This window comes from Podarcis raffonei, chromosome 8 (assembly GCF_027172205.1).
Source record: "Podarcis raffonei isolate rPodRaf1 chromosome 8, rPodRaf1.pri, whole genome shotgun sequence".
In the NCBI taxonomy this organism is placed as follows: domain Eukaryota; kingdom Metazoa; phylum Chordata; class Lepidosauria; order Squamata; family Lacertidae; genus Podarcis; species Podarcis raffonei.
In genome coordinates, this window is record NC_070609.1 from 4920920 (window position 1) to 4944778 (window position 23859).

At 51.0% G+C, this 23859-nt stretch overlaps 1 protein-coding gene across 3 annotated transcripts in view; it reads right to left on the minus strand.

Annotated features, from left to right (window-relative positions):
- SIPA1L3 (signal induced proliferation associated 1 like 3) overlaps window positions 1–23859 on the minus strand; it is a 51097-nt gene that overhangs the window by 24745 nt on the left and 2493 nt on the right. For all 3 annotated transcript variants that reach the window (XM_053401730.1, XM_053401729.1, XM_053401728.1), the window contains exons 2-8: window positions 22067–22197; window positions 14380–14568; window positions 12076–12250; window positions 11766–11869; window positions 9918–10075; window positions 7978–8554; window positions 6754–7028 (exon numbers count right to left, since the gene is read on the minus strand). In XM_053401730.1, the coding sequence (XP_053257705.1) occupies window positions 6754–7028; window positions 7978–8554; window positions 9918–10075; window positions 11766–11869; window positions 12076–12250; window positions 14380–14568; window positions 22067–22197 (1609 nt within the window). The remainder of the gene's footprint in view (window positions 1–6753; window positions 7029–7977; window positions 8555–9917; window positions 10076–11765; window positions 11870–12075; window positions 12251–14379; window positions 14569–22066; window positions 22198–23859) is intronic.

Sequence of the window (23859 nt, forward strand, 5' to 3'; positions counted from 1 at the left end):
TGAGCTGCAAATTTCACTCACCCAGGCAAGTCTCTAGCAAAAGCGAGCATCTGATTCCTCCCTCCGCCAGCTGGATCTCCAAAAAGCAGAGCTGGGAAGGATGAAGTCATTGGCAACAAGCCTTGGCAGGGGGAGGACGCCCCCCTGGAAACACCTAGCGCCGGCTTCCAGGGCCCAACAGCACCACCCCACTCAAATTTCAAGGCCGCCAATAACTGCCTCTACTTGGGGAGCCCCACTGCCCACCCGCTTGGCTCCGTGGTGAGCAAGGACAAGCAGCCGCCTCAGTGTCAGTTCAGCCATTGTGCTCGTGTGCTCCATTCGGCACCGGTAATTTGGTTGGGGGGGCGGGAGGAGGGCGGACGTGCCGGCAAGCCGAGGGGTGCCTCAACTTGCTCTCCCAACCACACCTGGCGAATCAGGCAGGAAGCTGGAGAGGCCAAGGGCACAGCTGGGGCTCGCGAGGATGCTACTTAACTCTTTGCAGGCTCCTCGCATCCGCCTCCTCTAGAGGAGATGAGTAAGAGCAGCCCACTCGCAGGCGGGAGCGGAAAGGGGCCGCGCAGGGTGGAGAACTTCCCAAAAAGGGGAGTCTGGGAAAAGCCAGCATGAAACGCTCGCTCTCGCTGTCCTCACCCCGGCAAACGCAGCTTTTCGCATCCAAAGTGCTTAAAAAACAGGAACCGCAAAGCTCGCCTTCACCCCTTGCTGTGGAATTCCCTCCCCGCAGCTTCCGGCCGGATGCTGAAGTCACACCTGAGATGCGTGTCTGCGGGACGCACCCTCTTCCCATGGCCATTATTTGTTCTGGCTGCTTTTAATTCTGGGTTTTAAAGCGCCATGAGCTGCCCTCGGGACGTGCCGGTGAAGGGCAGGTAATAAACCTCTGAACAACCACAACAATGACAACACTAATGTTTACAGATGGGAGACTGAGCCGGTGACCTGACTGTGGTCAGCTGTGGCATGCAAACCCAGAAGCCCCCCCACCCTCACCCCCACAAAGGGCCCATGTGTAAAACTCTTCCCCACCGCTTGGCCATGCTGCCTTCTGGCAAGAAGCGTTCGGATGCTGTTTAGCTCAGGATCAATGTCAAGAGGACAATGGCTTAAGAACCAGAAATACCGTATTTTTCGCTCCATAAGACACACTTTTTTCTTCCTAAAAAGTAAGGGGAAATGTCTATGCGTCTTATGGAGCGAATGCGTGGTCCGTGGAGCCGAATTGCCCAGGGGCAAAAAGCAGGTCATGCAATGGCGCAAAAACGTGGTTACAAAGCACAGATCCACATGGATTCTCAGGATTTTTGCATTGGGCTACCCCAAACTCACTGCCAAATCGCATGTTAGTGGCCACAGCATGAACCACAAAAATCATACATCCACTGTTTCATTCTGAATATTTTTTTCTTGTTTTCCTCCTCTAAAAACTAGTTGCGTCTTATGGTCAAGTGCGTCTTATGGAGCGAAAAATACGGTAACTCCATCTCTGCCACCTCCGATGTCTCGCTCACCAGAATAAGAGTTTGCTCAGTAAGAAACAGGACATCTACCACCGGTCTTGCAATGACTCCCCCCAAGCACCCACTGACTACAACCTGGGAGGGATGATGCACAGGGGTTGGCTCTGTGCTGCCCTCCCCGCCAGACCCTGCGCTTGAGCCGGGGACTGTTCCCTCCTGCTCTGGCGACAGGGAGGCCAGGAGCGGACCTGAACCCTGAACATCTGAAACGGCTCCTCGCTCTCCTCCCCCAGACGCCTCAGGCGCAAAACAGCTGTACGCCGGCATGGTTACGTTCCAGCAATGCAGGGCGCGGCCCTGATTCCCCCCCCCCCAGGGAGCCCTCATTCCTGAGCAATGCAGTCAGTCCTGAGTAGGGTGTCAGCACACCCGTCCTCACTCTCTGTTAGCCTCTGCTCCCGGGAAACGGGCGGAAAGCATCGTCCCAAGACAGAACAGCCAAGCCTTTGGAAGAACAAGTTTTGTTGGAGGAGGGCCAGCAAGGCTTCTTCAGGGTCAAGTCAAAGAATTCTAGAACTGTAGAGTTGGAAGGGAACCCTACAGTCATCTAGTTAAACCCCCTGCAGTGGCTAATATGAAGGAGCGTCTCCACCCCCATCATTCAGCCTGGACACTGAGGTCCAGCTCCGAAGGCCTTCTGGCAGTCCCCTCTCTGCGAGAAGTGAGGTTACAGGGAACCAGGCACAGGGCCTTCTCGGTGGTGGCTCCTGCCCTGTGGAACGCCCTCCCATCAGATGTCAAGGAAATAAACAACTATCTGACTTTGAGAAGACATCTGAAGGCACCCCTGTACAGGGAATTCTTAATATTTGATGTTTTATTCTGTTTTTAATCTGTTGGGAGCAGCCCAGAGTGGCTGGGGAAACTCAGCCAGATGGGCAGGGTATAAATAAATAAATTATGATGATGATGATGATGATGATGATGATGATGATGTTCTATTAGCAAAGGGACGCGGGTGGTGCTGTGGGTTAAACCACAGAGCCTAGGGCTTGCTGATCGGAAGGTCGGTGGTTCGAATCCCCATGACGGGGTGAGCTCCCGTTGCTTGGTCCCTGCTCCTGCCAACCTAGCAGTTCGAAAGCATGTCAAAGTGCAAGTAGATAAATAGGTACTGCTCTGGGGGGAAGCTAAACGGCGTTTCCGTGTGCTGTGCTGGTTTGCCAGAAGCGGCTTAGTCATGCTGGCCACATGACCCGGAAGCTGTACGCTGGCTCCCGTGGCCAGTAAAGCGAGATGAGCGCCGCAACCCCAGAGTCGTCCGTGACTGGACTTAACCATCAGGTGTCCTTTACCTTTATAAGCATATGGAAAGGAGTGATGCAGGAAGTACTGTTACTTAAGACACGCCAAACGCCACTGATCAAGTCCCTCACCAAAGACTCTTGAGTAAGCGTAGCAGACACAGATTAACAGGAGAGGCCCTGTCACGGGACTCAGCTCTACAGCTGCAAATAAAACGTTGTGAGTGTGTTGTAAAGTATGCTACCACTCAGTGGATTTGTAACTGGCTGACTGACCGAACCCAAAGGGTGCTCATCAATGGTTCCGCTTCATCCTGGAGAAGAGTGACTAGTGGGGTGCCACAGGGTTCTGTCTTGGGCCCGGTCTTATTCAACATCTTTATCAACGACTTGGATGATGGACTCAAGGGCATCCTGATCAAATTTGCAGATGACACCAAACTGAGAGGGGTGGCTAACACCCCAGAGGACAGGATCACACTTCAAAACGACCTTGACAGATTAGAGAACTGGGCCAAAACAAACAAGATGAATTTTAACAGGGAGAAATGTAAAGTATTGCACTTGGGCAAAAAAAATAATGAGAGGCACAAATACAAGATGGGTGACACCTGGCTTGAGAGCAGTACATGTGAAAAGGATCTAGTAGTCTTGGTTGACCACAAACTTGACATGAGCCAACAGTATGACGCGGCAGCTAAAAAAGCCAATGCAATTCTGGGCTGCATCAATAGGAGTATAGCATCTAGATCAAGGGAAGTAATAGTGCCACTGTATTCTGCTCTGGTCAGACCTCACCTGGAGTACTGTGTCCAGTTCTGGGCACCACAGTTCAAGAAGGACACTGACAAACTGGAACGTGTCCAGAGGAGGGCAAGCAAAATGGTCAAAGGCCTGGAAACGATGCCTTATGAGGAACGGCTAAGGGAGCTGGGCATGTTCACCTAAGCATTAGGAAGAACTTCCTGACAGTAAGAGCTGTTCGACAGTGGAATTTGCTGCCAAGGAGTGTGGTGGAGTCTCCTTCTTTGGAGGTCTTTAAGCAGAGGCTTGACAACCATATGTCAGGAGTGCTCTGATGGTGTTTCCTGCTTGGCAGGGGGTTGGACTCGATGGCCCTTGTGGTCTCTTCCAGCTCTATAATTCTATGATTCTATATTTAGCCTGGAGAAGAGGAGGTTAAGGGGTGATATGATAGCCATGTTCAAATATATAAAAGCATGTCATATAGAGGAGGAAGGTTGTTTTCTGCTGCTCCAGAGAAGCGGACACGGAGCAATGGATCCAAACTACAAGAAAGAAGATTCCACCTAAACATTAGGAAGAACTTCCTGACAGTAAGAGCTGTTCGACAGTGGAATTTGCTGCCAAGGAGTGTGGTGGAGTCTCCTTCTTTGGAGGTCTTTAAGAGGAGGCTTGACAACCATATGTCAGGAGTGCTCTGATGGTGTTTCCTGCTTGGCAGGGGGTTGGACTCGATGGCCCTTGTGGTCTCTTCCAACTCTATGATTCTATGATTCTAAGTGCAATAAACAAACGTAACACTAGATGTCGATTGTTAGCCTTATGGCGAATTCAATACATTTTTCAATATGGAAAAAAAAAGCATTTATGTGTGTCTAGATTCCACCATGGACTGGTAACTGGTTAAGGAACAGGAGAACCAGAGAACAGGATGGAGGTATGTGGAAAGTCCCTCAAGCATCGCTTGGGCCTCTGCTTGCTAACTTGTTCACAAATGACCTGGAGTTGGAGGAGAGCAGAAGGGGGCCAAATTTACAGATCACATACAGGAGCAAAAAGGGATCGTGAGGAATTGAAACTAGAGTAATGTGAAGCCCATTGGCTCAAAATATTTCCTCACTTGGCATGTGTTTAGGGGGAGCTGAAACTGGCAGTGACTGACCGGGAACGATATCGCGGGGTTGTACTGAATTAGCAAAATCCAAATGTTGTCCCAGCCATTCTGACTTCTGTGCACCAAGCTTATTTCAGAGATTAGATAGTATTCTTTATTGAATCTTTATCTATACTGAGCATTTGCTCTGGTTTATGGGGCGCTTAGACAACACTGGGGGGACGTGGGTGGCGCTGTGGTCTAAACCACAGAGCCTAGGGCTTGCCGATCAGAAGGTCAGCGGTTCGAATCCCCATGCCAGGGTGAGCTCCCGTTGCTCGGTCCCTGCTCCTGCCAACCTAGCAGTTTGAAAGCACGTCAAAGTGCAAGTAGATAAATAGGTACCACTCCAGCAGGAAGGTAAACGGCATTTCCGTGCGCTGCTCTGGTTCCCCAGAAGTGGCTTAGTCATGCTGGCCACATGACCCGGAAGCTGTTTGCGGACAAATGTCGGCTCCCTCGGCCTATAGAGTGAAATGAGCACGCAACCCCAGAGTTGTCCACGACTGGACCTTATGGTCAGGGGTACCTTTAGACAACACTGAGGCTCCATCCTGCCTCTTTCCTGATTTCTAGGCTTCCCCTCATCGTTCATCCCCCCACCCCACATTTCTCAATGCATTTCTCTGCCACTTTCCAAACTGCAAGAAGTCTCTTTTGAAACATGGATCTGTTGCGCTAGGGAGACAAAGGCCACAAGACACCCAAACCCCCTTCTCCCTGCTGCTCCACCACTTGGGGCAAGGGGTGAGCTTGAGCGACCACCTCCCCACACACCCTGAAACCTCCTGGGCCTGCAGCAACTGGGACCTTAGGGTGAAGGTTGGGCAATTAATAAAAACCCTAACAGCAAACAGTTAAAGGTAAAGGGACCCCTGACCATTAGGTCCAGTCGTGACCGACTCTGGGGTTGCAGCGCTCATCTCGCTTTATTGGTCAAGGGAGCTGGCCTACAGCTTCTGGGTCATGTGGCCAGCATGACTAAGCCGCTGCTGGCGAACCAAAGCAGCGCATGGAAACACCGTTTCCCGCCGGAGCGGTACCTATTTATCTACTTGCACTTTGAGGGGCTTTCGAACTGCTAGGTTGGCAGGAGCAGGGACCGAGCAATGAGAGCTCACCCCGTCACGGGGATTCGAACCGCCGACCTTCCGATCAGCAAGTCCTAGGCTCTGTGGTTTAACCCACAGAGCCCAGGCCTAAATGGATATGTTGCTTGAGGCAGAACTGAGCGTCCACTGCAACATCAGCCACAAGCCTTGCCCATCACTCACGGGGACAGTAATGGAGACCCAGGCGCCACCCAAATGATGCTGGGACTCCAACTCCCATCAGTCCCAGCCGCCATGGCCAATATGGGAGCTGTAGTCTAACTGATTGCTGAAGAATTGATGCTTTTGAATTCTGGTGCTGGAGGAGACTCTTGAGAGTCCCATGGACTGCAAGAAGATCAAACCTCTCCATTCTGAAGGAAATCAGCCCTGAGTGCTCACTGGAAGGACAGATCCTGAAGCTGAGGCTCCAAGCCTTTGGCCACCTCAGGAGAAGACAAGACTCCCTGGAAAAGACCCAGATGCTGGGAAAGATGGAGGGCACAAGGAGAAGGGGACGACAGAGGATGAGATGGTGGGACAGTGTTCTCGAAGCTACAAACATGAGTTTGACCAAGCTGCGGGAGGCAGTGGAAGACAGGAGTGCCTGGCGTGCTCTGGTCCAGGGGGTCACGAAGAGTCGGACACGACTAAACAACAGTCTAACTGAACTTCAGGACGGCCCTTCCTCAGGAGCAGGCGGGATCTCCTCCACCAGAGGCTGCACAAGCTGTTTGCCAAGGACCCCGAACAAGCCTCCTGCCTTGCACATCAGACACTGACAACACTGCTTCCACAGCCCTTGCCAGCTCTGCGATGAGCAGCGGGAACAAAAGCGTGCAAAAGGGGTCCATGCGAGGCCACTCAATGGGCACAGCTGCGTCCTCTTGGCACAGCACAATGGTTTGGTGCAGAACAGACAAGTGTGTGGAGCCACAGGAGTCCTTTTGCTGTTGCCAGCCTGCCAGGCGTTAAATGCAAAGCAAGGCCGACATTACCTGCGAGGGACGCCGTCCTCGTGCGGAGGGACGATGACCACCTTCACCGTCACAGAGGTGCGCAGCCAGTCGATCATCTGGTCGTGGCTGAGCGTGACCACGGCCACCTTGCAGATCTCCACCAGCCGGCTGCCCTGGCGCAGCCCCGCCTGCCAGGCAAAGCCGTAGTCCTCCACCTCGGCCACCGTCCCGTCAAACTTCACGTGGAAGCCCAGCTGCCCCAGCCCGTTCCTCCGCAGCGTCATCTCCACCGTCTCGCAGCCAGAGGTCATGACCTAGGGAAAGAGTCGGAAGGGGCAAAGAAGAGTGGAACCGTAAGGGACCGCAAGGGTCATCTGGTCAGACCCCCCCCCCAAATTGCAGGGATCACCGCTCAACCTCTGCTTAAGCAACTCCAATGAAGGATTGCACCCCATCTTCCAGTGGCAGGCGGTGAAATTTTTCGTAGGGGAACAGTTACGGCCAGAGGCGCTGGTTTGCCAGGACACGTGTGTGATGACGTCCCAATGTTCCACATGTGAGCATCATGCCTCTCTCCCTAAGCCGGGCAGAAGCTTTCCAGGCTCTGGGAAGGAGGCACCGGGCTTTAACACTTTATTAATTTACTGGGAGGGACGCAGGTGGCGCTGTGGGTTAAACCACAGAGCCTAGGACTTGCCGATCAGAAGGTCGGCGGTTCAAGTCCCTGCGACGGGGTAAGCTCCCGTTGCTCGGTCCCTGCTCCTGCCAAACTAGCAGTTCAAAAGCACGTCAAAGTGCAAGTAGATAAATAGGTACTGCTCCAGCAGGAAGGTAAACAGCGTTTCCATGCGCTGCTCTGGTTCACCAGAAGCGGCTTAGTCCTGCTGGCCACATGACCCGGAAGCTGTACACCGGCTCCCTCACCCAGTAAAGCGAGATGAGCGCCACAACCCCAGAGTTGGCCATGACTGGACCTAATGGTCAGGGGTCCCTTTACCTTTACCTTAATTTACTGGGAACATTTAGGGGACCAATCTACCCCCCCCCAGTCCACCAACTGCATGCAACTGCCACCTTCTGAAGGAGACCGTTCCGCTCTGTAGCGGCTCTGACCATTACAAAGTTATTCCTAAGCTTTAGTTGCAATCTGCTCCCCTCCCCCATAATTTTTATAAACTTGGTTTCAAACCCCCATCCGCTCCACGCATGCAAGCAAAGGGTCCAAGGATCCAAGGGTCCTGACTTAATGTGGCTGTCACTGACCTTCAGCCGCTGCACAATCTCCTTGATGTCCTCTGGGTTGCTCTCCAGGGCCCGGATGAAAATGTGGTCCCCACGCCCGTAGAAGATCTTGATGCTGAACGTGTCCGGCGTCCACCCGATCACGTCCGCGCAGAAGCAGTTGAAGACCACCTCCTTGGTGCCCAGGTCCAAGAGGACGACAAACTCGTTGGAGATGCCCAAGATGCACTCGATCTCCAGCCCCTGGGTGTAATCTTGCGCCTGCACGTGCCACGCAATGGCTCCGGCGCTGTGCTGCTCGGCCCCCGGCCGGGCTTTCGTCTTCTCCTTCTTCTTGGAGGCCAGCGAGATCAGGTTGAACTTTCCCGTGGAGTCAATGGGCGTGTTGGTGACGCAGTTCTCCGCCAGGTCCTTCAGGTACTCCTGCCGTGTCCGCGTGGCCATGGTGTGGAACTTGTCCGACTTGTGGGCTGCGTTCTCGGCGTTGATCACCTTGGCCAGCAGGAAGTCCCGGAAGACGTCGGATTTGTGGAAGGCGGCTCGGCTGGGGATGGCTGGCCCAAAGGGAGGGACGTCTTTGGAGCGGGTCACCGCCACGCTGGGGACACGGAAGGAGAGAGGGGGGAAGCACAGCTTGGACCAAGCAGAAGGCAGAAGCCAGCCGGCAGTAAATCACACCATGGGAGTTAACTCGTTATTAGCCAAAACACACACAGGCTTGTGATTTCTGGGCTGGATGAGCCTTGGGGTCCCTTCCAAGGTGACCCGGAAACTGCAATTAATCCAGAATGCGGCAGCCAGACTGGTGACTGTGAGTTGCCACTGGGACCACATAAACTGGTCCTGAGAGATCTGCATTGGCTCCCAGTACGTTTCCGAGCACAATTCAAAGTGTTGGTGCTGACCTTTAAAGCCCTAAACGGCCTCGGTCCTGTATACCTGAAGGAGCGTCTCCACCCCCATCGTTCAGCACCGACACTGAGATCCAGCACCGAGGGCCTTCTGGCAGTTCCCTCATTGTGAGAAGTGAGGTTACAAGGAACCAGGCAGAGGGCCTTCTCGGTAGTGGCGCCCGCCCTGTGGAACGCCCTCCCTTCAGATGTCAAAGAGATAAACGACTACCTGACATTCAGAAGACATCTTAAGGCAGCCCTGTTCAGGGAAGTTTTTAATGTGTGACATTTTAGTGTATTTTTGGTCTCTGTGGCTGGGGAAACCCAGCCAGATGGGCGGGGTACAAATAAATAATAATAATAATAATAATAATAATAATAATAATAATAATAATAATTATTATTATTATTATTATTATTATTATTATTATTATTATTATTATTCCAAGTCTATGACTTAGCTGAGGGTCAGGCCTTATCCCTGGTAGGTCTTGCCCCACGGATCAGTTGCCCAGACTGCAAGTTCCCACCTCCCCTCCGCACTCTCATTCTCCACCTCTCCAGGTTTCCCCCCCAAGCAATCAAGAGCCTTAGCCTGCGTGAAGCCAAGCTCCCCTCCACACTTTTCATGCCTCTCCTGGTTCTGGGAGACCAGGGAGGAGGGGAGCTGGTCACAGCAGGAGGGGACCACTTCAGCAGCTGAACTCATCTCTGCATCTTGGCTTGCCTCTTCTCCTGCCTCTGAATCTGGACCTCTTGCTGCCTCCTGTTTCAGCTGAATGATGTCATGATGATCTCATGTGATGGGCGGAAGGGTGGCCCCGCCCACTCGTCAAATTTGCCCCTGGTCACCTCAAAAGCTCACTTGGCCCACAGGATAAGCATTCCTCCTGACTGGCGTCAGCTCTGCCTGGGGGGCTTCCTCCCTCCTGCTAGACCCTTCTAGAACGACTATTGCAGGGGGTTGGACTAGATGACCCTGGGACCCATTCCAAATGCATCATTTGATGATTCTGCCAGAGAGTCTGTGGGATGAGCCTGGGGCCCCTTTCAGGGAGGGGGTGTTACCTGTAGCAAACGTTCTCTGTGCAGGGATTCTGGGCCCGGACGATGATGAAGACATGCTGGAAATGGGAGCGGATGTTCTGGGGGGTAAAGGGCAGAGCCCCCGGCTCCTGGAAGATGATGGTGACAATGTCGTTCCCAATGTGCCTCTTCCTGAGCAGCTGGAGGAGGAAGGAGGAGACGGACAGACAGAGGGGGTCTCAGTTATTCATCTGAAGTGTTCCTCAAAAGCATTTTCATCCAGATCCAGGGCCACGTGTGCAAACAATACAATCCGATCGCATCCTGCATGGGGCTTTGGGCCCAAGGGCTCCACATATGCGCAAGAATGCACATATTCAAACTACTCCTGTGCCAGCGTCTCTGAGCTTCTATCTGCAGCAGGCCTTGCCCCCCAAAGCAAGGCAGAGAGCTTAGAACAGGGGTAGGCAACCTAAGGCCTGGGGGCCGGATGCAGCCCAATCGCCTTTTAATCTGGCCCGCGGACGGTCTGGGAATCAGCATGTTTTTACATAAATAGAATGTGTCCTTTTATTTAAAATGCATCTCTGGGTTCTTTGTGGGGCATAGGAATTCATTCATATATTTTTTTTCAAAATATATTCCGGCCCACCACATGCTCTGAGGGACGGTGGACCGGCCCCCTGCTGAAAAAGGTTGCTGACCCCTGGCTTAAAAGCTCGCCTTGCACCATGTGCTCCAAGCACAAACTCTCTGCCTTGCTTGCATTCAACCCACTGGCCGTCATCCGCGTAAGGTTGAGATTGCACAAGCTTCCAACGAAATATTTAAAATACAATATAACATCAGACATTAAAAACTTCCCTAGACACATAAGGTTTAGGGCAGTATTAGGACAGTAAGAAAGCAACACTGTCGAAGAACAACCTCCCCAAATCTCAATAGACCTCTGCATCCAGATGTGCCGGTGGGAGGAAAGAAGAGAGCAGAAAAGCTCAAGAGGTCCAGGTGGTGGCAGGGCAGTGCCACTGAGGGCATCCCTGAACGCAGGAACACATTTGGACACCCAGCCAAGGGGCGCTGGATATGTGACAAAGGAGGTGGGATTGCCAGGACCCCCCAGAAGGCCACAGCTGTTCCCTCAAAACATGTCCGGCATTCCTTGCTCTCTGGGGTCAGGGGGACCCAACATTTTCATTCCATTTTCCATTTTCATAGAATCATAGAATCATAGAGTTGGAAGAGACCACAAGGGCCATCGAGTCCAACCCCCTGCCAAGCAGGAAACACCATCAGAGCACTCCTGACATATGGTTGTCAAGCCTCTGCTTAAAGACCTCCAAAGAAGGAGACTCCACCACACTCCTTGGCAGCAAATTCCACTGTCAAACAGCTCTTACTGTCAGGAAGTTCTTCCTAATGTTTAGGTGGAATCTTCTTTCCTGCAGTTTGGATCCATTGCTCCGTGTCCGCTTCTCTGGAGCAGCAGAAAACAACCTTTCTCCCTCCTCTATGTGACATCCTTTTATATATTTGAACATGGCTATCATATCACCCCTTAACCTCCTCTTCTCCAGGCTAAACATGCCCAGCTCCCTTAGCCGTTCCTCATAAGGCATCGTTTCCAGGCCTTTGACCATTTTGGTTGCCCTCCTCCTTTGGTTGCCCGTTTGACGTTCCAGTTTGTCAGTGTCCTTCTTGAACTGTGGCAAATCAATCATTTTGATTTGCACACTGCTTTTCTTCTATGTTGCTAGAGCACAAGGCTGTTTTGCAAGCTGCAGGACCAACAAAATAGGCAGCGAAGATCCCACATCTTATAATCTGATCAAATAAGTCGTTTTCTTTTTAAAAAATGCAACCCCCCCTTGCGTGGGGCCCACCCCTTACCTGTTGCCTATTGTTGGGTGTGTAAGGAAGCATTGTGGAGACGTGGAACATGATCTCGTAGCCCTGGTAGGTGGTGTAGAGAGAGTGGGTGCCCGTGGAGTCGGCTGGAAGGCAAAAGCAAGCAGGAGGGATGCTCAGGAGGGACTGGCAGCAGAGACTAGTGGGTGGAGAGGAGGGATGGGCTGGGTGGCTCCTCCCCCCCCCCGAGCAGCCAGAGAGATGGGGAAAGGGAGGTTTCGGGGGAACAGAAAGCAGCCGGCTGACCTGCCAGCCTTCTGCCTGCCCCCAGCAAATGGCCGGAGGGACCTACTTTTGGTGTCCAGCTGGGCGGCATACTTGTCGAAGCCCCTGAGGCACACCTTCTCCCCCAGCAGCGCCAGGAACTCCTCAAAGGCAGGCCCAGCCTCTTCGTTGTTGTACATCTCCTCCTCGGAGCTCTGGTCGGCTTTGCAGTACAGGACGCCCACCTTGTGCTTGCGGCAGAGCTGAGGGGGCAGAAGAGAGAGGGGCACACAGCCAGGTGAGAAGTGCCAAGCAGGGGGAGCCCACTGGGCAGAGGCCTCGCGAGAGACACTTCCCGTGCCACACGTCGCAGGATCTGGCCACGATGGGGCCAGACTCCTTCTTCCCAGATTGGCAGAAGGGCACGAGCAGGGAAGGGAGGCAAGGGCGTCCTCAGAGGAACGCCGCAAGGTGTTCACCTGAATCTACCTGTGCATGTTCAGAGCACTGAGACCGTAGCTGGAACAGGCCACAAAGGGGAGTCCAGCACCCCGCTTCTCTTTTTTTAAAAAATATTTTTTATTGATTTTAACGTATAAATTATAAAATGTACTACAAAACATATCACTCATATAATCTTTTTAGACTTCCATCAGCACCTCTGATGATCCACCGTTTTAACCACTTCTTATGCATTTCTTAACTTTATATTGCCTTTACATCTCTTAACAAATTATCCTTCCCCTTCTCCATTTTTGCAATTCTTCCAATAATACTCCTCTCAAAACTTCTTGCAAACCTACAAACGTCGTCTGATCTACGGCACCCCGCTTCTCAAAGTGGCCAGCCAGCGGCCCGAATGCGAATCCTGCAAGCGGTGGAGGGAGAACAAGGCCCCTGCGGCCCACAGCCCTCGACAGCCGTCTCCTCTGCCATCGATTTGTCTATCTTTGCCACCCAGGTTGAGGCCACCCCTGGCTCCCAGGGAAATGAGTTTCAGAGTCTGTGTCTGCTGCCTAAAGAATGACTTTCTTTTGGATCTTCCCACACTCAGCTTTTCCCATGGGGGTCAAGCATGACCATCATCTCTCCTCTTTCTCCACAACAAACGTCACCATCGTCTGCATCTCGGCCATGTCTTCTCTTGCTCATCTTTTTCCGAAACCGCAAAGTCCCAAATGTCGCAACCTTCCCTCGCCGGGGATCCCCTGATCTCGCCGGCTGCCCTTTCATCTCAACCTTTCCCAGATCTACTGCAGTCGTACCTTGGTTCTCAAACAGAGTCCGTTTGACTCCCGGGACTGTTTGAAAACCAAGCCGCGGCTTCCGATTGGCTGCAGGAGTTTCCTGCAGCCAATCAGAAGTCGCGCTGGATGTTCGGCTTCCAAAAACTGCTCAAAAACCGGAACACTCGCTTCCGGGTTTCGATCGTTCAGGAGCCGATTTGTTCAGCAGCCAAGGCGTTTGAGATCCAAGGTATGACTGTACATCCTTTTGGAGGCGAGGCAAGCGGAGCGGCAGGCAGTAGGATGGCTGCTCCCGAATCTGGTGGATCTCTCCTGCTCCTGGAACCTGCCTCATCCCCTTTCAGAACCCTCAATGCCCATCCCATTTTGCATACCTCTCCTGGTATGCCCCACGGAGGACCTTAACATCCATAAATAGCAACACTCTAGAGGTCCTGGGCCCTAAGGAAGTCAGATTAGCCTCAACCAGAGCCAGGGCCTTTTCAGTGATGGCTCCAGCCTGGTGGAACACTCTGTCTCATAGAATCATAGAGTTGGAAGAGACCACTAGGGCCATCGAGTCCAACCCCCTGCCAAGCAGGAAACACCATCAGAGCACTCCTGACATATGGTTGTCAAGCCTCTGCTTAAAGACCTCCAAAGAAGGAGACTCCACCACACTCCTTGGCAGCAAATTCCACTGTCTCATGAGACCAGGGCCCTGCAGGATCTGATTTATTTCCGCAGGGCCTGTAAGACAGAGTTGTTCCGCCTGGCCTTTGGCTTGGAATCAACTTGATTCCCTCCCCCTCATTCTTTTTCCCTTTCTTTCCTTCTGTGTTGGAACTCCTGTTTGGGGACTTCATGTTTTATATTTGCTGTTAGCCGCCCTGAGCCGGTCTTGGCTGGGGAGGGCAGGGTATAAATAAGATTTTATTATTATTATTATTATTATTATTATTATTATTATTATTATTATTATATCCCACAAATTGCTGACATGTCTTTTCTTCTGTCTTATACCCCCAAGTTCTAATCTTATTTGGCATGAGCGTGTTTCTCTCCACTCCATCTCTTGCCCTTCACCCCACTGACCAGGGAGCAAGGATTGAAGAGGGGTCAATGCCCACCCCCCCGGCCATCCCGCCCCTCACCGGCTCGCTCACCCCTTGCTCGTCCAGCTTCCGCAGCTGCTCCGTGACTTTGGGGACGCTGAGGGCCAGGCGGAGGCAGTGGATGTTCAGCTCGGGAACCACGTTCTCCAGCACATCCTTGAGGGGGAGCCCGCGGACAGTGCCATGCTTGGTGGAGGTGGGCGTGGCATCCTCCAGGATGGAGCCCCGGAGGGTGGTCAGCTGCAAGGAGAGAGAGTCTGGTCAGAGGAGCCTTCCCGGCATTTCCTGTCCGGACCTGCCACGTGGGTGGAGCTAACCAACACGGATCGCTTTGTGGTGGCTCCCGCCCCCAGCGGAGCGGAAAGCCAGCAGCTGAAACCAGCCCAACAGGGCAGGCTGCCTGCTGGGCACCCGGGAAGAGAGGCTGCCCACATGGTTCGGGAACAGGGTGCCCTGGAGACGGTGCTTTCCTCCATTTTGGTCTCAGAGTGTTGGAAGAGAGGGATAATACAGTGGTGCCTCGCAAGACGAAATTAATTCGTTCCGCAAGTTTTTTCTTCTTGCGAGTTTTTGGTCTTGCGAAGGAAAATCAATCAATGCGTTCCTATGGAAACCGCCTTCAGACCAGGTCCGGGGACAGTCTGTCCCCCGACCTCTTCTGAAGGCTGGGGGGGGGGACAAGGGCTTTTCTTCCCACCGCCAGCCTTCAGAAGGTTGTTCTGAAGGCTGGCGGTGGGAAGAAAAGCCCTTCTCCCCACCTCCCACCCCGCAAGCTCCGGGGACAGGAGGGCTTTCCTCCCGACCGCCAGCATTTTAAAAGCCCCGGGACAGCGGAGACTTCTCCGCTGTCCCGGGGCGATCTTAAAATGCTGGCGGGCGGCAGCGAAGCCTTCGCTGCCGACCTCCAGCATTTTAAAAGCCCCCGGTACAGCGGAGACTTTTCCGCTGTCCCGGGGCGATCTTAAAATGCTGGCGGGCGGCAGCGAAGCCTCCGTTGTCCCGGGGGCTTTTAAAATGCTGGGGGTCGGCAGCGAAGTCTCCGCTGTCCCGGGGCTTTTAAAATGCTGGGGGTCGGCAGCGAAGTCTTCGCTGCCCCCCGCCAGCATTTTAAGATCACCCCGGGACAGCAGAGAAGTCTCCGCTGTCCCGGGGGCTTTTAAAATGCTGGGGGTCGGCAGCGAAGGCTTCGCTGCCGCCCGCCAGCATTTTAAGATCGCCCCAGGACAGCGGAGAAGTCTCCGCTGTCCCGGGAAGGCAGGCAGGGGGGAGCAAAGCCTTTTGCCCCCCGCCGGCCTTCAGAAGAGGTCCAGGACCTCTTCTGAAGGCCGGCAGTGGGCGAAAGTCTTTGCTCCCGATGGCCAGCATTTTAAAAGCGGTCCGGGATAGCGGGAAAGCCCTGCTATCCCGGACCGCTTTTAAAATGCTGGCGGTGGGGAGCAAAGCCTTTCGGCCCCCGCCGGCCTTCCTGGACCTCTTCTGAAGGCCGGCGGGGGCGAAAGGCTTTGCTCCCCACCGCCAGCATTTAAAAGAGGTCCCCGGAGATTTTCCTATGGGCTTTCTTCTTGCGAAGCAAGCCCATAGGGAAATTCGTCTTGCGGAACGACTCAAAAACGGAAAACTCTTTCGTCTTGCGAGTTTTTCGTTTTGCGAGGCGTTCGTCTTGCGAGGCAGCACTGTAAACTGTTTTCATATGCAATAACGGCAGCAAGAATATTACTGGCACAGAAATGGAAACAAGAACTACCGACGAAAGAAGAATGGCAGACGAAATTAATGGACCATGCAGAATTAGACAAGATGACAGGAAGGATCCGAAACCTGCGGGACCAGAGATTCTCAGAGGACTAGAATATCTGAACTATTTGAAAAGCAATTGTACTAAACAGATTACGCCAGAAGGACTTCAAGAAGTTTTGTAAGGAGGACTATGCGAAGTATTGCAGAGAAGATTATGAAGAGTTATTAGTTAAGGATAACTGAAAGTAATAGAGAAATTAAGAAATGTAGATTAAGTGATAAAGATTGAAAAATCTTCAGATGTGGTTGATGGAAGTCCAAAACATTGTATAAGAAAGTATGTGATATGATTTTTGGAAATTATTTGGAAAAATCTATATATCTATTTATCTATATCTATATCTCTAATCTATATCTATATCTATAAAGGTAAAAGTAAAGGGACCCCTGACCATTAGGTCCAGTCATGGCCGACTCTGGGGTTGTGGTGCTCATCTCACTTTGCTGGCCGAGGGAGCCGGCGTACAGCTTCCGGGTCTTGTGGCCAGCATGACTAAGCTGCTTCTGGCGAACCAGAGCAGCGCACGGAAACGCCGTTTACCTTCCTGCCGGAGCGGTACCTATTTATCTACTTGCACTTTGACGTGCTTTCGAACTGCTAGGTTGGCAGGAGCAGGGACCGAGCAACGGGAGCTAACTCCGTCGTGGGGATTCGAACCGCCAACCTTTTGATCGGCAAGTCCTGGGCTCTGTGGTTTAACCCACAGCGCCACTCGTGTCCCATATCTATCTATATCTATATCTATCTATCTATCTATCTATCTATCATCTATCTATCATCTATCTATCGGAGTGTTGGAAGAGAGAGGCAACCTTGAGACACACCTCAGGGTCCCATTCTGAACATTTAAAGGTTTGTCTCCAATTCACTTTGCAAATTTCAAAGCTTTGCGAACAGAGATTGAGAAACAGGATAGCTGGAAGAGGGGATGTTTGGGCTCCGGTTTTCAAATAGCAAGGTGGCTTCTTGTAGGGAAGACCGTTCACTTCCCCTAGATAATGGAAATATGTATCATGAAAAGGGCAGTCAATTCAAACAAAGAGTTGGAAGCTCTCGCAGATAAGCAGTCTGCAGAGCTGCAGAACGGATTCGGAAGAGCATCTTGGAATCCACGCTTTTGCTCTGAGGTTGCAATCCAGAGCAAAGAACCCCTGGGAAGGCGGGGGGCCAGCCTCTGAGCCCCACGGAGACCTCAGCCTCAGAGCAGTCAAGGCCTGCTCCCTCTCCCCACAGCCCTTTTATTCCCCACCAGCGCTGCTGGTGTGCTCCTCCTCTGACTGAAGCAGCAAATGCAAGCCCTGCGCTGAGTTGCAATGCCCTCTGCTGGGCTCTGGGGAGCTCCTCACAGCTCAGAGACAGGAGGCGAGAGCAATGGCTGCTTAGAACCCCAGGCCACACTTTTCAGAGCACAGCAGCACGTGGGGTTGGGGAGCGGCAACTGCTTTCCACAGGAAGCTGCCTTATATCAATTCTCCCTTAGAAGACGCGGGACTTGCCTTCATCAGAGGTTTTTAAGCAGAGGTCGGATGGCCCTCTGTCAGGGATGCTTTGGCGGTGATGCCTGCAGCGCAGGGGGGTGGACTAGATGACTCTCTGGGTTCCCTTCTGTTGCAGGAATTTATGTATAGGTTGGGGGAGTTGCCCCTCCAGCAGATATCATGCACATGCAGCCCACTACCAAAATCAGCACAATCACTTTTGTGACTTTTGTGATTTGTCCTCGCAAAACACTTCATCACACTTTCTTCCTGCCTATTCAAAGGGCCTTTGCTGCACAATACCAAATGTAAGAATTCACTGATAAATGTATCTATGTACTGGCTCCCTGGGAAAACTTCAGAAATTCATATAGACATGCGAGCTCAGCTCCTCAGCAGCTCCTCTACCTGAGTGATAATTCCTGGCATCCTGATACCTGAGTGCCAGACAGGTAGCCATTCCAGAACTTACAAACCCAGATGAAGATAAAAGGGTGTGGTTAACTTGGCTGGGAAACAGGGAAATGTAAATACAGTGGTACCTCCGGTTAAGTACTTAATTTGTTCCAGAGGTCTGTTCTTAACCTGAAACTGTTCTTAACCTGAAGCACCACTTTAGCTAATGGGGCCTCCTGCTGCCGCCGCGCCGCCGGACCATGATTTCTGTTCTCATCCTGAAGCAAAGTTCTTAACCCGAGGTAATATTTCTGGGTTAGCGGAGTCTGTAACCTGAAGCGTATGTAATCTGAATTACCACTGTATCTCTTTTTTTACACTTGATGGGTGTTTGGTGGAGGGCAAGGGGAACCATGGGGCAGGGTCCAGGATTCTCAGATTACTGCCACCAGACCTCTCCTTTCATGATGTAACCATGATGTATGAGTGATATAGTTTGGGGGGGGGTTAACATGGGGATTAGCAGCTAATAAAAGTTTGGGTTCTCTCTTGTTCGGGGCTTCCATCTTGTTCCACCTGGTGGCAGGTGGGAGTCCTGTCGTGACAGTCTTCAATCAAGAGCAAGCCTACTGGCTGCTGTTTTGCTCTGGTATTCCTGGCTGGTGTCCTTGTTTTTTGTCCAAGGGAGCCCATCCTTCCTGTTCTGGCCACAGCAGCTGGCATGGCAACGGCTCATTGGGGCGGTGTGTGCCCTGGATTAGACCAGGAGCACCTGAGAACATGCAGGCACCGCCCGAAACTTTCCCCGAGTCAAGCAAAGCACTGCTTTTGAGCAGAAGACAGTAAGAAAGGATTCAGTTACACAAGATCCAGGTTTCAAATGGAAGTGATTGAAGGGAAAATGAAACTACTGAAGGCTGCTTATAGCATACTGCTAGAATGGGAGACGAAAGATGAAGAGGTAAAATCAGTCATGATTAAATGGGCACAAGATATAGGTCATAACATTATGTTGGAAGATTGGGAAAGGTTATGGAAAATTGGCTTAAAATTTATAGATTGTTCTCTGTTGAAAGAAAACTATATGAAGATGATGTATAGATGGTATACAACTCCAGTGCAGTTAGGAAAAATGTATAAAACCAGTTCAAATATGTGTTGGAAGTGTAAGGAAAAGGAGGGGATATTTTATCATATGTGGTGGGAATGTAATGAAATTAAAAAGTTTTGGGAAATGAGATACAATGAATTGAAGAAAATGTTCCATTTAGCATTTGTTAAGAAACCTGAAGCATTTTTTTTAAGGATTGTAGGAAAAGACCTCCCAAGGAAACTGAAAAATATCTTCATGTATGCAACAAGGGCGGTGAGAGTCTTAATAGCACAGGGATGGAAGAATGAGGAAACCCTGGCTAAAGAACTATGGCGAGAGAAGCTGATGGACTAGGCAGAATTGGCAAAATTGACTTATAAACTACGGGACAAGGATAACTGTGACTTCAAAGATGAATGGGAACCTTTTGCAAAGTACTTAAAGAAACAACAAAGTGAACTGGACTCCTTGGCAGGTTTTGAATAAACAATAAACAATATTGACAATAACCAGTCAGATTTATATAATTTTGTAAAATGCGGAGAACAGCATCTGTAGAGAAACCAGAGATTGGAGCGGAGGGAAGTCAAGGGAGGAAGGGGAGGGTGGGTTATTTTATGGGAGGGAGGGGGGAATCAAGGATGATATGTATTAAGACAATATGTTTTGTTTAGATTCTTAATAAAAAAAAAATTTTTAGAATGGCAGATGAAACTGATTGACTGTATGGGACTGGCAGAAATGACGAGCAGAATCCGTGACCAGGGAGAAGAGTCGGCAGAAGAAGATTGGAAAAAATTTAAGGATTATTTACAGAAATATTGCAAAATTAAGGAAACTTAAATGGTGTTGGATTGAAACTGAGGGGTTTCTAGCTGTAATGATATAAAGGAACATAGATGGGAAAAAAGGGTTTGAAAAATAAGGTAATGTTATAAGCTGTAATGCTTTAAATGAAGGATTTGCTGAACAAATAATCTTAATTGGGATACAAGGAGGAGAAGTATGAGGAGGTCTGAGAAATTCGTTATTTAAAAGTATGATTTATGAACTTTATGTCTTTTTTAAATGTTTTTGTTTGTTCTGTTTTTGTTTGTTTGTTTAAAAAATTGGAAAATTTAATAAATATTCTTTAAAAAAAAATTTTTTTAAAAAAGCCCTGCTTTTGAGAAGGAGGTGCCGTTATCCGACACAAACACACGTAGGGCTCAAGCCAAAGTGCAAAACCAGCCTTGGGCTTCTGAGGACCAGGCGCACAGCTCAGAGAGATGTTGGGGGGGGCAGAGATTTGGGAGGTGGGGAGAAAGCAGCAAGGTGCCCTGCGGCCCAGCAGTGAGGGGTCTGTTCCCAGTAACCGAGAGGCAAACTGGCCATCCCCTTCGGCACACAACTTCTGTGGGACAGGGAGCCATACGTTCCCCCCCCTTGGTGATTCTGTGGCTTCTTCCAAAGCCCTCCCCAAGCTCAGTATCCCCCCCCCACTGTCAGGTTAGACTCTCTCTGCAGATATTTATGGAGGAAGCAGATGCTCTGCATGAACCCTGGGAACTCGGTGGGACAGGACAAAGGCCAGCGGGGAAGGAGCTAAAAAGCCTGGGAAGGAAGTGGACCCAAGAAGAGGCCGGCTGATGGATCAGACCAGAGAGCCCTCAAGCCCAGTGTCCTGCTCTCACAGCAGCCAGCCAGAGGAAAAATCAAGAAAATTAAGAGGAGGGTACTAGGGAAATTGAGAACACAACACCTCCAGAAGCTCTGGGGAAGTCAATGCCAGGCAGGAACTCAAGAACTGCAGAACTGTCGAGGTGGAAGGGTCATCCAGTCCAACCCCCTGGAACGCAGGAGTCACAGCTAAAGAATCTCTGACAGAGGACCAACTTCTGCTTAGAAACCTCCAGGTGGTTGGAGGATGGATGGCGGCTAATGGATTGAGGTTGAATCCTGACAAGACAGAAGTACTGTTCTTAGGGGACAGGGGGCAGGCAGGTGTGGAGGACTCCTGGGTCCTGAATGGGGTAACTGTGCCCCTGAAGTACCAGGTGCACAGCCTGGGAGTCATTTTGGACTCACAGCTGTCCATGGAGGCGCAGGTCAATTCTGTACCCAGGGCAGCCGCCTACCAGCTCCACCTGGTACACAGGATGAGACCCTACCTGCCTCGCTCGAGTGGTGCATGCTCTAGTTATCTCCCGCTTGGACTACTGCAATGTGCTCTACGTTGGGCTACCTTTGAAAGTGACCCGGAAACTACAACTAATCCAGAATGCGGCAGCTAGACTGGTGACTGGGGGCGGCCACCGAGACCATATAACACCAGTCCTGAGAGACCTACATTGGCTCCCAGTACGTTTCTGACCACAATTCAAAGTGTTGGTGCTGACCTTTAAAGCCCTAAACAGCCTCGACCCAGTATACCTAAAGGAGCGTCTCCACCCCCATCATTCTGCCCAGACACTGAGATCCAGCTCCGAGGGCCTTCTGGCGGTTCCCTCCCTGCAAGAAGTAAAGCTACAGGGAACCAGGCAGAGGGCCTTTTTGGTAGTGGAACCCGCCCTCGGCGCTGTACCTCAAGTGTCCGGGCAGAACGATCCAGAGGTCCGTTTGTAAACCAAAACAGCTTTCGCCAATGGGGCCTCCCAAAAAAAAAATTTGTTCGTAATTCCCCCCCCCCAAAATGGGTTGTAATCCAAAGAAAAGTTGCAAACTGGGACACGCACTTCCGGATTTGACTTGTTTGTATTCCAAAACGTATGCAAACCAAGGTACCACTGTATAATTGTCTCAACAAGCTTTTCCAGTTGGGTGAAAAGGCCTTGGCCACAGGTTTCATAACAATGCCGGTTTTTTTAAAGCCCTTATCGTTAGATGTTTTTGTTTTCTAAACTATCTGTAAGTTGCTCTTCTGCGAACTGCCTTGAGACGCACGCGGAAGGCGATCCGTAGATGAACAAAGCAGTGCCCATAGCAGCAACCTACCTCGCTGGTTCGGAAGATGATCCTGTACTGGTACTGAGGCCCGTGCTCTCGGTGGTCCTCCAGCTTCTCTCGCCGGATGCTGACGGCCACCGGGCCCAGCTTCTCATCCACCCCAAAGTAGTTGGCGTGCTCTGCAGAGAGAAAGAGAGGGAGGGAGGGGGGTATTCATCCAAAACAGCAGCAAAGGCTCCCTGCCTCAAGACACACACACACACACCATGCTGGAAACATGGGAGGTAAACTTTGTGTGAGCCCAGCAGTGCCCAAATTGGGGAGTACCACCGCCTGGGGTGCTTTGGGATTACCTAGTGGGGTGCTAAGAGGCAGGGAGGTGATCAAGGGGAAGCACGGGAGGCTGAACCCGCCATGTGCATGGATCACTTGCTCCTGCCTTGCAGTGGGCTGGACTAGAAGACCTCTGGGTTCCCCTCCAACTTTGCAATTCTAGGACGAAACACCTGCCTCGCTTCATATTTGAAGTTCTCTTGCTCTCGTTGCTTTCAAACCTATTTCTTTTGTACTTGCGATGCCGAGTTCTCACAAGAGAGCAGTCACTGGTAATAGCGGTTGATTAACGTATTAATTAGAGGGACGCGGGTGGCGCTGTGGGTTAAACCACAGAGCCTAGGACTTGCCGATCAGAAGGTTGGCGGTTCGAATCCCCGCGACGGGGTGAGCTCCCGTTGCTCGGTCCCTGCTCCTGCCAACCTAGCAGTTCGAAAGCACGTCAAAGTGCAAGCAGATAAATAGGTACCGCTCCGGCGGGAAGGTAAACGGCGTTTCCATGCGCTGCTCGGTGGCTTAGTCATGCTGGCCACATGACCCGGAAGCTGTACGCCGGCTCCCTCGGCCAGTAAAGCGAGATGAGCGCCACAACCCCAGAGTCGGTCACGACTGGACCTAATGGTCAGGGGTCCCTTTACCTTACCTAACTTATTAATTAGTTATTGTACATATGTGTCAGGTGAAGTTTTATGTTTGGCAAGTAGCTTTATATCTAGATTTCACGCTATGAATTTTTTCCCCACCCTTATGCTTTTTGTAGGAATGCCTAACAATATTTTTCATGCAATACTCTTTAGCTAAGAATATCAGATCAGATCATAGTTTAAAAACGTCTGCCATAGTCCAAAGTTAATTCCATTTTCACTGCGTGTGTTTCTCCTTCTTGCATACTGGGCCAAGTGAATTGTTGCGAGAGCAAGCTACAGTCCTGCAATGTCGTTGAGATCATAGAACTGTAGCTTTGGAAGGCAGCCCAGGGGTCATCTAGACCAACCCCCTGGCAAAGAGACATTCCATTGTGGAATGGAACCTAGATTTAAGGTGCCCGGTTGCCACGTAGCTTATATATCTGAATTTCTAACACTGCTGTCAGGGATTCTTAAAGAGAGCCATCCAAACCTTGCTTAAAAACCTCTAAGGAAGGAGAGTGCCCTGCCTTCCAAGGTCACAGATCTCTAGAGCTGTCGAGGAAATAAACAACTATCTGACTTTTATAAGACATCCGAAGGCAAGCTTGTATTGGGAAGTTTTTCCATGTTTGACTGTGCTTATAGTTTTTAATCTGTTGGAAGCTGCTCAGAGAGGCTGGGATAACCCACCCAGATGGGCAGCATATCAATAAACAATTATTATTATTATTATTATTATTATTATTATTATTATTATTATTAACCCCAAGGGTCATCTAGTCCAACCCTCTGGAAAAGAGACATTCCATTGTGCCTGGCTTCTATATCTGCCTTTCCAACACTGCGCATAAATACATCATAAATCCACTTTTAGAAGAC